The 14,164-nt window shown below is 53.7% G+C and overlaps 1 protein-coding gene across 18 annotated transcripts in view; it reads left to right on the top strand.

The window, feature by feature from the left end:
- Window positions 1–14,164, top strand: part of SLC6A6 (solute carrier family 6 member 6) — a 149,953-nt gene that overhangs the window by 105,227 nt on the left and 30,562 nt on the right. For 16 of the 18 annotated variants that reach the window (XR_014822429.1, XR_014822425.1, XR_014822428.1 and 13 more), the window contains 3 exons: window positions 4,843–5,085; window positions 6,887–7,021; window positions 8,229–8,463. Coding sequence is in view for 13 of the 18 variants with exons in the window: in XM_084986959.1 (XP_084843085.1) it covers window positions 4,843–5,085; window positions 6,887–7,021; window positions 8,229–8,463 (613 nt within the window). In the remaining 5 variants the exon portion in view is untranslated. Of the gene's footprint in view, window positions 1–4,842; window positions 5,086–6,886; window positions 7,022–8,228; window positions 8,464–8,621; window positions 8,776–14,164 lie in introns of those variants that run through there. The other 2 variants (NM_001319102.1, XM_084986963.1) reach the window with 2 other exon arrangements.

Raw genomic sequence — 14,164 nt, 5'->3', positions numbered from 1 at the left:
CCTTTGACTTTCTCTGTGGCCCGGGGCGAGTAACTTCACCCCTCTGTGCCTTGTCAGCAAAAGGGAGATGGTCATGGCACCGTGGATGGGGTTAACTAAGAAAATGCTAGCGAAGCGCTTCACACAGGGCTAAATAAATGTGCATGCTGACAGTGCCCAATAAATGCAGCTTGCTTTGTTTTTTCCTTTTTTAAACACTGAAGATGCAGTGCCTATCACATAGTAGCATAAAATCCCAATGTGGTCAGCTAGTTTATTCAGTAATAGCTAATAGTTACTAATCCCTTGTAGGTACTAGGCCCTGTGTTGAGTATTTTACAGGCATCATCCCATTGGATCCTTAGGAGGCATGTTTTAATTTTACCCCCCCCTTTTTTTTTTAACCGAAGGGAAAACTGAGAAACAGAGAAGGTTGTCACCCGCACCAGGTCACACGGATTAGTTATGACCTCAATTAGTTGAGAACACTGCATGGAGTCAGGGGAGGGACGCCCACTCTGGAAAGGGCAGACAAGGGATCTAGCCATGATCTTGGTTCCCCCAAAGCCTTGGGCCAAGATGGCAGGTGCCAGGGCAGGCAGCCGTGGCAGCATCTGCAACTCAAATCAGAACCCAGCTAGGGCCACCGGCCCCACACTGCTGCTCGCTCTGTGCCTCTGTGCCCCCTTCCCCTCTGGCCTCAGTGTCCCCATCTGCACACCCTGCTGAGACCTCCTCCCCAGTCTTTGCCGGAGTGCCTTTGGCAGTGTTGGGCGGGAGCTTCTGCCTCCAGCCTCTTTCCTGTGTGTAGCCTCAGGCGTGCTACTCACTTCCCTGCATGAGCCTCAACTCCCCTCATCTGAAAGGTTCTAAAAATCCCCTCTGCAGCATGGGGTGGGGGGTGTTTGAGGATTGACTGTAGAAAACTTTATAGACAGCTCAGCGCAAAGTAACATGCTCAAAAAGCTGCTAGTTTTAAATTGGGAGGAAACAAAGGAATACCTTGCAAACCCTAACGCTGCTGGCACTAGGTAGACTCTGTCTGACATGCGCCAAACTGACCACGTGATCTGCAAGTTGGTCTTCAGGTGCGACTGGTTCTGGCCTCCAGTCCTGGCTGGAGCAAAGACTAGGAGAGTTTCAGCAGGGCAAGACGGGAGCCTTCATCCTGGAGCCTCTGTTTTGCGACCGATTCTTGTCGCTTGTTGCTGTAACATCCAAAAAGGAAGCTCTTAAAATGGGGAATAATGTATCACAGTCACTACAAAATAGCCCTGGGCAGGGTGCCAAGGAAAGCAGCTCTTGGCCGGGCCGGCCAGGCAGCGGGCTGCAGGGACGCCTGTGAAGGGGGCTCGTTCCAAAGAGCCGACTCTGTCAGTAGGGACAGTGAGCCACATCTCAACGCTGCAGACGCGGATGAGGTACTCCAGGGAGGCGGCATCTGAGGTCATGCTAGGCTGGAGGGGAGACCGTAGAGGCAGAGCTGGGGGCTCCAGACCAGCATGTCACTGTCACTCTCGGCTCTGTGACCTCAGGAATGTCATTTGGCCTCCCTGGGTCTTGCTGATCTCATCCTAAGTAAGACTGAGCCTTACATACCCTGAGATCCGAGTGGCCCCTTGTAATGATGACAGCAATAATAATAATGGTAATACTAGCAGCTACTAGGTAAGGACTACTTGCCATGCACACCCCCTCATCTAGTCCTCACAACATTGCTATGAGGTAGCCATGGTTACCCCACTTTACAGATGAGGACACTGAAGACCAGAGAGGTTGAGTAACTTGCTTGAGATCACTCAGTCAGAAAGTGGCTCTCGGCTTCTAGGCCAGGGCTCACTCTTTGATTCCTGCAGGCACCAGGCTGCTACCAGAGGACCTGGTACAGCCTGAGGAGTGGGCCAAACCAAAGCAGTTTTGTGGGACCAGGGTCCCAAGGAGAAGGGGCCTGTGCTGGGACCCAGTAGGCTGTGGTAAGAAGCTCCTGAGTTCTAGGAGTGATGGAGGGCTGGATGGGAGGGCATTGTGATCTGTGTGCTTTATAGGTTGCTTTCAGAGGCTGTATTGAGAACAGATGGTGGCGGGGGGCGGGGGTGGGCAGACAAGCAGCAGGGAGACCCGTGAGGAGGCTCCTGGGGCTGCCCGTGCAAGGCTATGGGCAGGAGCAAGGTGGTTGCCATGGTGATGGAGAAAGGTGGGTGGATGCCAGGAACATGTAGGAGGCAGAATCCAGGGGCCTTGCTGGTGTGGGCTTCTATAGGCACAGGGCTCATTAGACACTCTAGAGGGGCTTGGAACGAGCTCCCCTGAGGGAGAATTGGGGTGTCTGCACCTCTGCCTGACCTCATCCAGGCATGAGTGAGTCTTAATGAGGCCATGGCTACTGGCTTGGCTGTGTGTTCTTGAAGGCCAGGATGGTAGCAGCCAGGTAGGACAGGTGATGGTGACAGAGGAACACATCTTTAGGTATACCTTGGCATGGAGGAGTGGGGAGACACCCCCCCTCCCCTGCAGGACATGGAAGTCTCCGCCCCCCATCCTAGTTTTGGCTACAGGCCTCGGGAGAATAGGGTCCTGAGTGTGGAAAGGGGCTGGAGGCCCCATCCTATATGGAAACAGAGTCTGGAACGAAGGGTCCCAGGTAACTTGTTGCTGCCTCCACCTCATGTTTCTAGAGGGTTCTCTGAGGCCCCAGTGACTAGTGGGCCTGGGGCCCAGAGGGCAGAGCCAGGACGCAGAGCGGCTTTCACCAGTGTGTGCCGCCTCCTCTGCCCAGCTGCCCTTGTGAGGTGCCTTCAGCCCTGAGATCGGAGGACGGCCTGAAAGGGCGGATCCGGCTCTTCTTGGTGAGGAGGCTCAGGGGTCATTCCCTGAAAAACATCTCCACTAGCAGGGAGTGGAGCCCCACATCCTCCAATTATGCTGCTGTCCAGCCGCCCACAATGGGCTGCCCAGATAACCATCGGGGGCTGCACAAATGAGGGCTGGAACAATGCTGGCTGCTCGGGCTATTTTTACAGTAGCCGCGTGTTCGCAGAACCCCCGCGTCGCCCCGAGGGAGCAGGTCTAAGAAAGGCCGTGCGGATGCTGCTGGTCTGCACTCCAGGAGACAGAGGAAGGCCCAGTGAACCGCCCGGCGCCTCCAGGAAGCCTTTTCTGGGTCTGCTCTCCACCAGATAGCGAAACAATCGGGGTCCCCCACCCCGAGCCAGGGAGAGGAAGGAGGTGTGGGGGAAACGGGGGTTCTGTCATGCTTGCGTGCCTCTGCTCCTCAGCACGGCTGCTGCAGCCAGGCCAGGGTGTCCGCTCGCCACTCCCAGGTCCTCAGGCAGCCCCCACCTTGCACTGCCTGGACCGCCTCCTGGCCACGCAGGGCTCCGAGGCCCAGGCCTTGTCTGTGTCCCAGGGTTAGCAAACAGCAGAGCTGGGGTTGGTACTTGGCCCCGGCTGCTTACTGACCCACTCTGGGGACCATCTATCCAGCAGTCCTTGCCTGATGACCTACTGTGTGCCAGGTTGGGGCAGTCAGCCGTGGACAAAACAGCTGACAGGTCCCAGTCCCACAGAGCCTATTGTAGTCGAGGTGGAGACCTTAACGAGGGGGCGAAGGCTTGGGGGCATTTTCAGCCAGTGACAAGCCACACTCAGACAATGGAAGGTCCAGGGAGCCAAGTGGCCAGCTGGCCCTGGTGTGTCCAGGTGATGGTCCCTGTATATAAGGAACGTGAACCCAACATGGCCCACCTTCCAGTTTTTCAAGAGGACCTAGACATATCACCTTTTCTGTGGAAACTGATATTTCAGTGTGGGCCACTGATTTGGGTTATAGAGACAAGCAAGTTATATCCAGAACTGCTTGGCTCTGAGTGGGTCACCTCTGCCATCATCCTGTCTATCCTGCACCTGTTTGTGTGGCCCTCTGGGGCAGACTCTTGGAGGCACCTCCTGCTGGGTTGGGACTCTTGGTGTTCTTGCCCTCGAGGCCGAGCTGCCAGAGCATTGAGGACCCGGAGGCCTGAAGACATCGGAGAGGAGGGCTCTGCGCTGGCTGGTGGCAGACTTCCTCTGCACGGCATCCCAGCAGGGGCAGGCTGCAAGTGATGGGGGATGGTTCCTGGCACACAGAGATTTGACGAACCCACAGGTAGTCAGAGGGCAGGGTCCTGGGTGATACAGGGTCTGAGCAAGCCAGAGCATGGATGGAAAGTGCTGGACACATGGGATTCACTGGCACTCTTATAGGTCCCTTATTTCTTATGCTGCGGAGAGGTGACTGTACTTTCTTACTTTGATGGAAACCCCATTTTCAAATAATGTTCCATTCCCGCCTGAAACCCCATTCCTCACTAGGTCATCCTTACCCGTTCTTTGAACAGGGAGGGCTGAGCACCTACTATGGTCCAGGCACTGTGCTGGGTGGTCAGTGAGATGGGAAGCATAGCTTTCTATGCCAATCTGAAATTTGGAGATGATTTCTAGAAAATGCAGGCAGGTTATCTGTGGTCTAGAAGGTGCCCTAGACCTGCCTTCAGGATGTCATGTTCTACACAGGATGCCAGGGCTGGGTGGATGCGTGCTTTTCTGTGCTACAGGTGGAGGATGGGGTGTGACATTCGGGGACGACAGGTGTGGGTCCGGTGCTTCTGTCCTGCAGGTTCTAGGGGGATGGCACCTGTCACTCCCTAGATCCCTAGGTCCCTGACCACCTAGAGGGGCCAGAAGAATGGACAGACAATGGGATGGGCTGGGGAAAGGCCCCTTGCCTCAGGCCGAGGGCCTGAGGGCCCATGCGGTTGTGCAGAAGATGTGTACATAGGCTGTACCTGACTGATGGCACGATCGGGTCTGTTTTGTCCCCCGCAGAAAACGAGGAGGACATGGCCACCAAGGAGAAGCTGCAGTGTCTGAAAGACTTCCACAAGGACATCCTGAAGCCATCCCCAGGAAAGAGCCCAGGCACACGGCCTGAGGATGAGGCTGAGGGGAAGCCCCCGCAGAGGGAGAAGTGGGCCAGCAAGATGGACTTTGTGCTTTCCGTGGCCGGTGGCTTCGTTGGCTTGGGCAACGTCTGGCGTTTTCCATACCTCTGCTATAAAAACGGTGGAGGTGAGCCTGGGCTGGACTGAGAGTCGGGATGCAGAAGAAGGGCCACAGCATGGCTGGCCTCCCCACGCCTGGCTTTCCAGCCTGCCACCTTGACCTCTCCCGATCAGCCTGCAGCATCCCTGTCCCACCCCATCTCAGAGGCAGGAAATGAATATGGGAATCAGGTCGTGTTCTGTCAGAGTCTTACTGTGTTACCTTGAGCAGATCCCTTACCCTCTCTGATCCTCCAGTTTACCATCTCTGAAGAGGGCAATGAGGCCAGGCCCATGTCTCTCAGCCTCAGATGTTCACATGCCCCCTTTGTAAATTTCTTCCTATCTCCTCACCTCCTGTCTTCCTTACTTCATATCTTTCCTAATATTTGTTTTTGCTGTTCTAACGTACACCAAATGGAGTTCAAAAGCAAGTTTTGTTTTCCACCTTAAATAAAAAACCACTGTCATTTGCCATGCTAGAAAGACATCCAGGAAAAAAAATATATAGTGAAGATAACTTTTTGTTTTAATGTTTATTTTTTTCACATTTTATTGAGATAGAATTGACATAAAACACTGTCTTAGCTTAAGGGCTACAATATGATTTACGTCTCTGTGTAGAACGATCATAGTATGACTAGTTAATGTCTGTCATCACAAGTTACACTCCTTTTTTTCTTGTAATGAGGACTGTTAAGATTTTGCTCTCCAAAGCTTTCAAATATACAGTCCAAAGTACATGATATGCCCAGGACGAATTTATCTTACAACCTGAAGTTGTTCCCTTTTGAGCCCTTCACCCGGTGAAGGCATTTTTTAAACATAAGGTCTCTGGTTGGCTGGTTGGTTGGGGGTTTTGGTTTTTGGATTTTTTACCTGCTGAAGGCCCTGAGCTAGGATGCTCTCCTGTTGGAGAAGCAGCATGCAGTGGAGACTTTCTTGCTGGCACAGTAAGAATAGGGGAGGAAGAGCCGTTCCCTCCCAGCCCTCCATGGCAGCTGTGACTGGGGTCTGGTCTGCCAGCAGAGCCCAGCCTGTGTGTGTGCCGCCCATATCAGGAGAACCACCTTTAGGGAAATTCTGCCTTCGATCCTGGTTTCTTCACCTTTTGTAGGTCTCAGGTGCCTCTGGGACTCTGGTGAGTGCCCTAGACACCCCCCAGAACAAAGCACATACATATAGACCCAAGGTGCCCACGGTTTCAAAGGGTTTATGGACCCGCTGAAGCCATTAGTGATCACCAGGTAGGAACCCTCACCCGACTCTTCACCCCCACCTTGTTCCCTGGCTCCCACCCCCAGCTGGAGAGGCCGCCTTTTGCCTCCCATCACCACAGCTTTCCCAGCCAGTTCTTCTCAGCTTGCTGCCCTAGGCAGGACTGGGGAAGGCTGGGGAGAGGCTAGAGGGAGCCTAGGGAGAGGCTGGGGGAGCCTAGGGGGAGGCTGAGAAGGGGCTAGGGGAAGGCCAGGTGAAGGCTGTGACAGGGGGGCCTGTTTGAGATAGGTGCCAGGCTGAACGGCCCTTGTTCAGATGGATGGATATGGGGAAGGCAGGCAGGCACACAGCTTAAGCAAAGGCTCAGGCTTAGAGCACCTGGTAGATGTGAAGAAGGTAGAGGGACACCTCGGAAGGGGGAGTCCAGCTGGACAGGTGGGCAGGGCCTGGAGAATTTCCACAGGCCTGGGAGTCTGGCCTGTCCCCTCCCATCCCCATCCCCGACCTGGGCTCTCTGATTCCACTGGCCGGGAAGGCTTGGGAGCCAGACCTGCTGCCTCGGCCTTGTGACAGCTGTCACCTGACCCTCCCCCGCTTTGTTCTCTCTGCAGGTGCATTTCTCATACCATATTTTATTTTCCTGTTTGGGGGCGGCCTGCCTGTGTTTTTCCTGGAGGTAATCATAGGCCAGTATACCTCTGAAGGGGGCATCACCTGCTGGGAAAAGATCTGCCCCTTGTTTGCTGGTGAGTATGGACAAAGGTGCCCATGGCCCAGTGTTCAGGGCTCAGCACACTTTTGTTGAGCTCGGTTTGCCAGGTCCATTGGCGTCTCATGCAAGTCACTTGGCACCAAGCCTGATGCAGGCTGCAACCAGCACGTGAAATGCCGCTTATTCCACGTAGCTCTTCCCGCCTCTCTGGGTTGTCACAGTGCAGAAGGGAAGCCCTCAGATGCAGGAAGCTTTCTGTCTGACTTCAAGTCCCACTTCTTTTTGCTAATTCTTGTGACGTTGGGAAAGCCACTTGGTCTCTTGGTGCCTCAATTTCCTCATCCATAAAATGGAAATAATATGTTTCCTTTTAGGGTTGCTATGAAGACAAAATGACATAGCCATGTCAAAGTGCTTTGTACGTGTAGTAAGCCCCAAATCAGTGGTAGCTTTATTATTATTATAACATTTAGTCCTTTGCCTAGTGCCTAGTATGTTCTCATAAGATAATATTGTCATGACTGTAAGTGGCAGAGGTGAGAGAATTCGTGAGTCCATTCATTCAGTCTTCCATGTAAATCAACTCATCCATCTGTTCATTAAACCTTTCTTTCACTAAACTGGTTGATAGTTAAGACAGTCTATCTATGCAACCTCCATCTTTCCATGCACTCATTCATCCATCCATTTATCCACCTAACCTTCCAGTGAACCACCATCCACACATCCATCCAACCAAGTCAATATCCATCCATCAATCCAACATCCTTCCATTCAGCTATCAGTCCATCTAAACATCTGTCTATCCATCCAACCAACCATCCGTCTGTCCATCAATCTATTCAACCAACCAGCCTGCCAGCCGACCATCCATCTGACCATCCATTCATCTGTCCATCTACCCATCTATCCATCCATCCAACTACCCATCCATCTATCTATCCATCCATACAGCTGTTAGTCTGTCTATACAAACATCCATCTATCCATCCATCCAACCACCCATCTGTCTGTCCATCCATCTAACCATCTGTTCACTGGTCTATCTTCCATACATCCTTCACTTCATCCAACTATCTAATTTATCTAGCCATCCATTCTTTCACCTATCCACCCATCCAGTTATCCATTTGTTGGTCACTGTTGAAGGGCCCCTGGTGGCCCCAGGCCTGGAAATACCAGGGTCTTCTGTTGAGGATGTGGCTTCCTGTGATGCTCACCTCACTTGCCCATACCTGCAGGTATCGGCTATGCCTCCATCGTCATCGTGTCCCTCCTGAACATATACTACATCATCATCCTGGCCTGGGCCACATACTACCTGTTCAACTCCTTCCAGTCGGAGCTCCCCTGGGCCCACTGCAACCACAGCTGGAACACGCCCCAGTGCCTGGAGGACACATTGCGCAGGAATAAGAGCCTATGGATCTCCCTCAGCACCACCAACTTCACCTCCCCAGTCACCGAGTTCTGGGAGTAAGGCTGGCATTGCTGGAGGATGGGGGGTATGGGTGGGGGCAGAGGGCAGCCCACTCCCTCATCTTCTCCCCAGGGACATGGGAGCCACTATCTGGGAGGGGGGCGGAAGGGGGGTACAGATCTGGAGATAAATTCATGCCTTTGGTCTCAGACAGGCCTGGAATTGAATCCCAGTTCTGCCATTTTACTGGCTGTTTGACCTTCGGCAAGTCACTGCCCCTTCCTGAGCCTCAGTTTCTTTAACTGTTAAATGAGAGGAATGAATCATTCCTACACCCATGGGATCTCTGTGAGGATTGTTTCCCAAAGGCAGGTATATGTACTTATGTTGTCTGAAAATGATATCGTTGTCCTAATGTATGTGAGAAAAAAATAGAGTTATCATATCAAACCTGTTATTGCACAGAGAAGAATGCATGTATGAAGCTGAAGTAGTTACTCCAGTGAAAATGTATGTAGATAGAGTGAAAATTATGTATCTGTTAGTGTTTGCTGCATAACACCCATCCCCAAACTTGGTGGCTTTGAGCAATAGTCATTTAGTTTATTTGGCTCATGGTTCTGCTGGTTGGCAGTTTGGGCTGAGCTTGGCTGAGCAGTTCTTCTGGTCTTTGCTGGGCTCCCTCATGGGGAGGTCAGCTGTAGGACCTCAGGGTAGCTCTTGCTGGAAGTCACTGGCCATTGGCTGGAGTGCCACAGGCACCTGGTCCCTGTGGTCTCATCACCCTGCGGGCTAGGCTGGGCTTGTTCATAGGCAGTTCGGCATTCTACAAACAACAGATGGAGCACTCTTCAAGGTTCTGCTTATACCATTTCTGTTGATGTCCCCTTAGCCACAGAGAGCCACAAGACTAACCCAGACCCAGGAGGTGAGGGAATAGGCTGTGTCTCTTTATGAGAGGAATGGAGAATTATGGGCATTTTTGCAGTCTACCACAATATGGTCAATAGCTGCAGTGGTACACACACAGGCCCAACATCAGAAAGGCAGAATTACCAGAAGTTTGGGTAACTTTTAGCTGATGTACAGGAAAGTCCTTCTAACACAGTGCTTGGAGAGCAATCAAAAATTTACTTGTGCATTGCTTTACCTGCTCTTCATGAGCTATTAAACTGGGGGCTCAGTGGCCCCTTCAATCCTGGAGATAACTGAGGTGAGGCCTCATGTGGGGTTGAGTGCCAGGGGCAGGGGACAAGGAGGTGGTTGCTGATCATCATGAGAGGAGACCCCCCCACCCCCGTCTTTTGAGTGTGGACCTGTGTTTCAAGGTGTCCCTCCACCTCTTAGAATCCGGCCCAGGAGCAGGCCCACAGAAGCGGGAGTTACCTGCTGATTGGTCCCAGCCAAGTGTTAGGGCCAGGACTGGGGCTCTTAGGCCAGAAAGGGTCAGTCAGTTCTTACCTAGATGGTCTCCTACCATGCAGGCCTTCAGTGTATGCTCACAGGTCCCCGGGCTCCTGGGAAGAGAGCTCTTTACATGGACATACTCTCCACTTGCAAGCAAAGACCGGTACAGGCCCATTCACCTCCCCTCACCCCTGCACCCCTGCCTCTGGAGAGCTGAGTCTATAGACAGAGAAAGGCAGGCACTTCATTCTTACTTGAATGGGGCCTGAGACCACAGCCCAGTCCATTCTCTGCTATGCCTGCACAGCCTGCCCCACCCAGGACACTGGCACTCACCCAGCCACTCAGGTGCCCAGGGGGCCTCGATGCCTGGGTTCGAGCCCTCACTTTGCCACTTCCAGCCAGGGGAGGTGCCTTCTGCTACCTGGGCCTCAGTGTCCTCAGCTGTACTTGGGGGACCATAACCCCGCCCTCCCAGCATTGTAGGGCAGCCCTAATGGAACGAGACCGTGCCTGGCCTGTCCTGAGAGTCTGCTGGATAAATGTGGGCCATTACTACTCATTTAGTGGCCTCATTATGATTAAAACTGTCCCCAGGGACAGAGGGACTCACCTTCAGAGGGAGTAAAAATGGCCCCTTCCCACATGTCCCCCATTACAAAGGGGCTGTCCCCTCTATCTCAGGCCCGAGAGCTTCTGAGAAGGACCTGACATGAGCAGTGAGGTCCTTGCTGCTGCCTGTCCCCCAGCTCGAGGCATCCTAGGGTCCCTGCCTTCTAGAACTCCCATTCTCAGCACCTCAGCTCCCTTTCCTGCCCAGAAGACACAGCATTTACCTTTGGTGTGTCCTGCAGCCCTTTCCCAAGCCCAGTGTGGCCAAGAGAGTGCTGGCCGCCTACCTGTCTGTCCTCCTGCTGCAGCCTTTGCACCCTCCCTGGCCCTCGCAGGGCTCCACGGTCTTCCTGAACCTCACGGGGACCCTATTCTCCTCCTAGGACCTGTGGAGGACTGGAGTACACAGGGGAGGAGGCCTGGGGCCAGAGGACCTGCCTACCACTTGCTTTCAGGGGCCTTGCCTTCTCTGAGGCACATGGAGAAGGAAGGAAAGAACCGACCCCCATGACACTGCACCAGGGGCTCACCCCCGTCCCTTCGCCCCATCCTGGCCAAGGCCCTTTAGGTGGGGAGCATACCTGGGAATCACCCCAAACCCCTTTCCACCTCAAACCCCACACCCTTTTGCTGTCCTCTGGGCTCCCCTCTAACATGCACCCCAGAGTCTTATCACCCTCCTCCCATGGCACCCCATCACACCTCTTCCACACCCAGCCTGAATGTCATGGCTCTGCTTGCCTGACCTTTAATCTCTGCAGTCAGCTGTGAATCAAGACTTGTCCCTTCTCAGCTCAAACCCCCTTGTGGCCTTTCCGTATATGCTCTTGCCTGGCCAGGGAGGAGTAGGCGAGGGGTTCAACACACCGACTGCTCACTGAGTGCTCATTTTCTTGATTCCATGTTTGCATCCACCTGGCAGTGTAGCCTGGAACAATAGGTCACCACCCCTCTCTGACCTCCTTTCCCTATCTGCAAATGGAGGGGCCATGTGAGCTGGGCTTTGTAGGATGAGTAGGAGCTTACTAGGCTGTAAAGGAGAGAGAAAAAGAGATTCTGGACAGCAGGAATAGCCATCTGAGGCAGGAATTTGGAAAGCATCTGAGTGGGAACAAGTCACTGGTTTAGCTGGATGGTGGGACACATGAGACGAGGGAGAAGGACTGAGGTCTTGAATGTCAGGCTGATAAGTTGGAGCTCTGTCCTCTAGGAGAGGGAGCCATGGAAGCTATAGGAGAAGGGAGGGGGAGTGACATGCTTGAATCTGTGCTTTTTGGACTTGTTCTCGGAGCACACTGGTGAGAGAGAGGCTGGGGCATATATTAAGCACCAGCTGTATACAGGGCCTCAGTGGGCATAGCCATCGGTATGTGGGTTCCCTTTGGGGTGAAACTTAGCTTATATCATGTCCCCTGGAAACAGCCACCGGCCCCACAGTGACTGCTCTGGGGCTTCCATTGGGAGAGGCTTGCGGGGACATGACTGAGGTGTCACTGGCTGGTACCCATTCAGGCTGCAGAGCAGTGAGCATCCTCTCCAGGCTGGTCTCCTTGACCCTCGAGCCAAAGCCCATCCAGGCCCAGCATCGCTTCCCTCACCTGCACGAGACATGCTGGCTCCCCAGTTGGCCTTTCCTTTGACAAACGGGGCCCGCCAGCACTCAGGAACCACCTTAGGTCTGAGATGACAAGGTTGCACAGAGCTGAGCCTTCCCTATGGGAAGGACCTTGTTGGTCATCCCCGCCAGCCCCTCCTCCCTCTCTTGTTTCACACGAGGAGATGGTGGAGGGCCCTGGCAAGGCTCCCATCCCTCTGAGCAGCAACAGCGACTCTGGCCCAGGGTCCCAGCTGCCCGGCCTCAGGGCAGCCACCCCATGTCCAGAGCTCAGAGGTAGTGTGGCCCCAACACCTCCTTGCCTGGCTTAGGGTTGAAGGAAGGAGACAAAGGACCCTGAGGATCGGAGTGATTAAGTTACTTGCCCAAGGTTGCACAGGCAGCTGGATGCAGCAGAGAGCCCTGATCTCCAGCACTGGGCAACCCCTCCAGTGTCTATGTCCCCGCCAGCCGTACGTGTAGGGCAAGTCCACGGTCACAGGTAACATTGTGCCGTGTGTGTGTGGCCCCACTCTCAGGTTACACATGGGGTCTTCTCTTGGCCTGGATCCCCACACTCAACCTGTCTGCAAAGAATAAAGCACCATCCTCAGCAGGAGCCGGTGAGATGCCCTTCCCTCCTGAAAGCCCCAAACCTTCGGACTGTCACTTCACTGGCTTTGCAGTTGAACAGGGTCACTCTGTGATGAGGAGCAAAGCTTCTGCCCCCATGCAGCCTCATCCTGACATCCCTACTTTGAGGTCCCTCTGTCCTGCAGGTCCCACTTCACCCCTGACCCTGGAAGGCAGGCGGCCCAAATGCTCTCATCAGCCTGGAGCCGTGCCTTCCTCCCCGGTTCCTCCAGGGCCCCCTGGGAGCTCGGCACATATCATTAGACTTTATTAGAATCAAAGGAATGAGTCATATTTGCAAACAAGTCCTGCTCAGCCAATCTCCCATTGCAGCTGTCTGAGGGGGGGTGCGATAGGGAGAGGCCTGTGTGGCCCCACACTCTGGGCGGATGGGCTCTTTTATAATTGTTGCCTCCGCCAGTCTCCAGGGAAGAGCCATCGCCAATAAATGGCTGGCCGGCAGTCAAAAGGAAACGATTTGGCCCACTCGGAGGACGTATTTACATCTGAGTGCCGGCTGGACGGCAGCGGGGCGGCCGACTCAGAACAGACATCCAGGCGATTCTTTTTTGGATCCCACCCTGGAATGAATCATTACTATTCTTGGACAAGAATGCAGCTCACCCCCGAGTCTCCCCCTCCCTGTATGAGAGATGCAGGGAAGCCTAGGGTGCTGGAGCCCTTCTCAAGGGCAGCCCAGCACCCAACACGTGGGTAGCTCGTCCCCAGGGTGGCATCAGAAAAAAGGAACCAGGCCCAGCCTTGACTTTTTTTTTTTTTTTTTTTAATCTGGATAATTTCAGGTGATTTCCTGAACCTCTCTGAGCCTCAGTTTCCCCATCAAGCAAACGGGTATAATTAATTTACTCAACTACTTGTTGGTGAGCACCTACTCTGTGCCAGGCACTGTTCTGGATCCAGCAGTGGTCAAGACAGACACAGGCCCTGCCTGTACTACCTGCGTGACCAGGAATGCTTTTTACATAGAGAGGCCAAGGGTGGGTCATCTGGTGAAGTGGCATGTGAACAGAGACCAGGAAAGGATGGGGTGGCATGTCATGTCATTTGTAGCCAAGGCAATAGCCAGGTCAAAGGTCTTGAGGCAGGAACATGCTGGACCCATTCAGGGATCATACCAAAAGCCAGTGTGGCTAAAGGAGAAGGAAAGGCTATGGGGTGAGATGGGACCACTGTACACGGAGCTTGTCCTGAACACATCCCATATACGCCTGTGGCCCAAGCCTTGGGGTTAACAGCCATCACCTTCATGCTGTAAGACTTCTGGGTCTGAAAGAGCATTTGGTTGCCCTGTTCGGGAGGCAATAAAGAATGGGGCGGGTAGGTGGGAGCCATGGGGGGATGTGGAGCAGAGGTGGGCATGAGCAGACTTAGGTATTGCCAAGTTCTCTCTGGATAAGAACATATAGGGGCGAGCATGGAAGCAGAAAGACAAGTGAAAAGGCTGCTGAAACAGCCCTGGGGAGCAACTCGGGCCCGGACAGGGACGGTGG

The sequence above is a fragment of the Sus scrofa genome, chromosome 13, assembly GCF_054392235.1.
Source record: "Sus scrofa isolate SSC_HxYL_T2T_F1_AM1 chromosome 13, Sscrofa_HxYL_maternal_Yorkshire_Landrace_v2.0, whole genome shotgun sequence".
Classification (NCBI taxonomy): domain Eukaryota; kingdom Metazoa; phylum Chordata; class Mammalia; order Artiodactyla; family Suidae; genus Sus; species Sus scrofa.
This window is presented reverse-complemented; position numbering and strand designations above follow the sequence as displayed.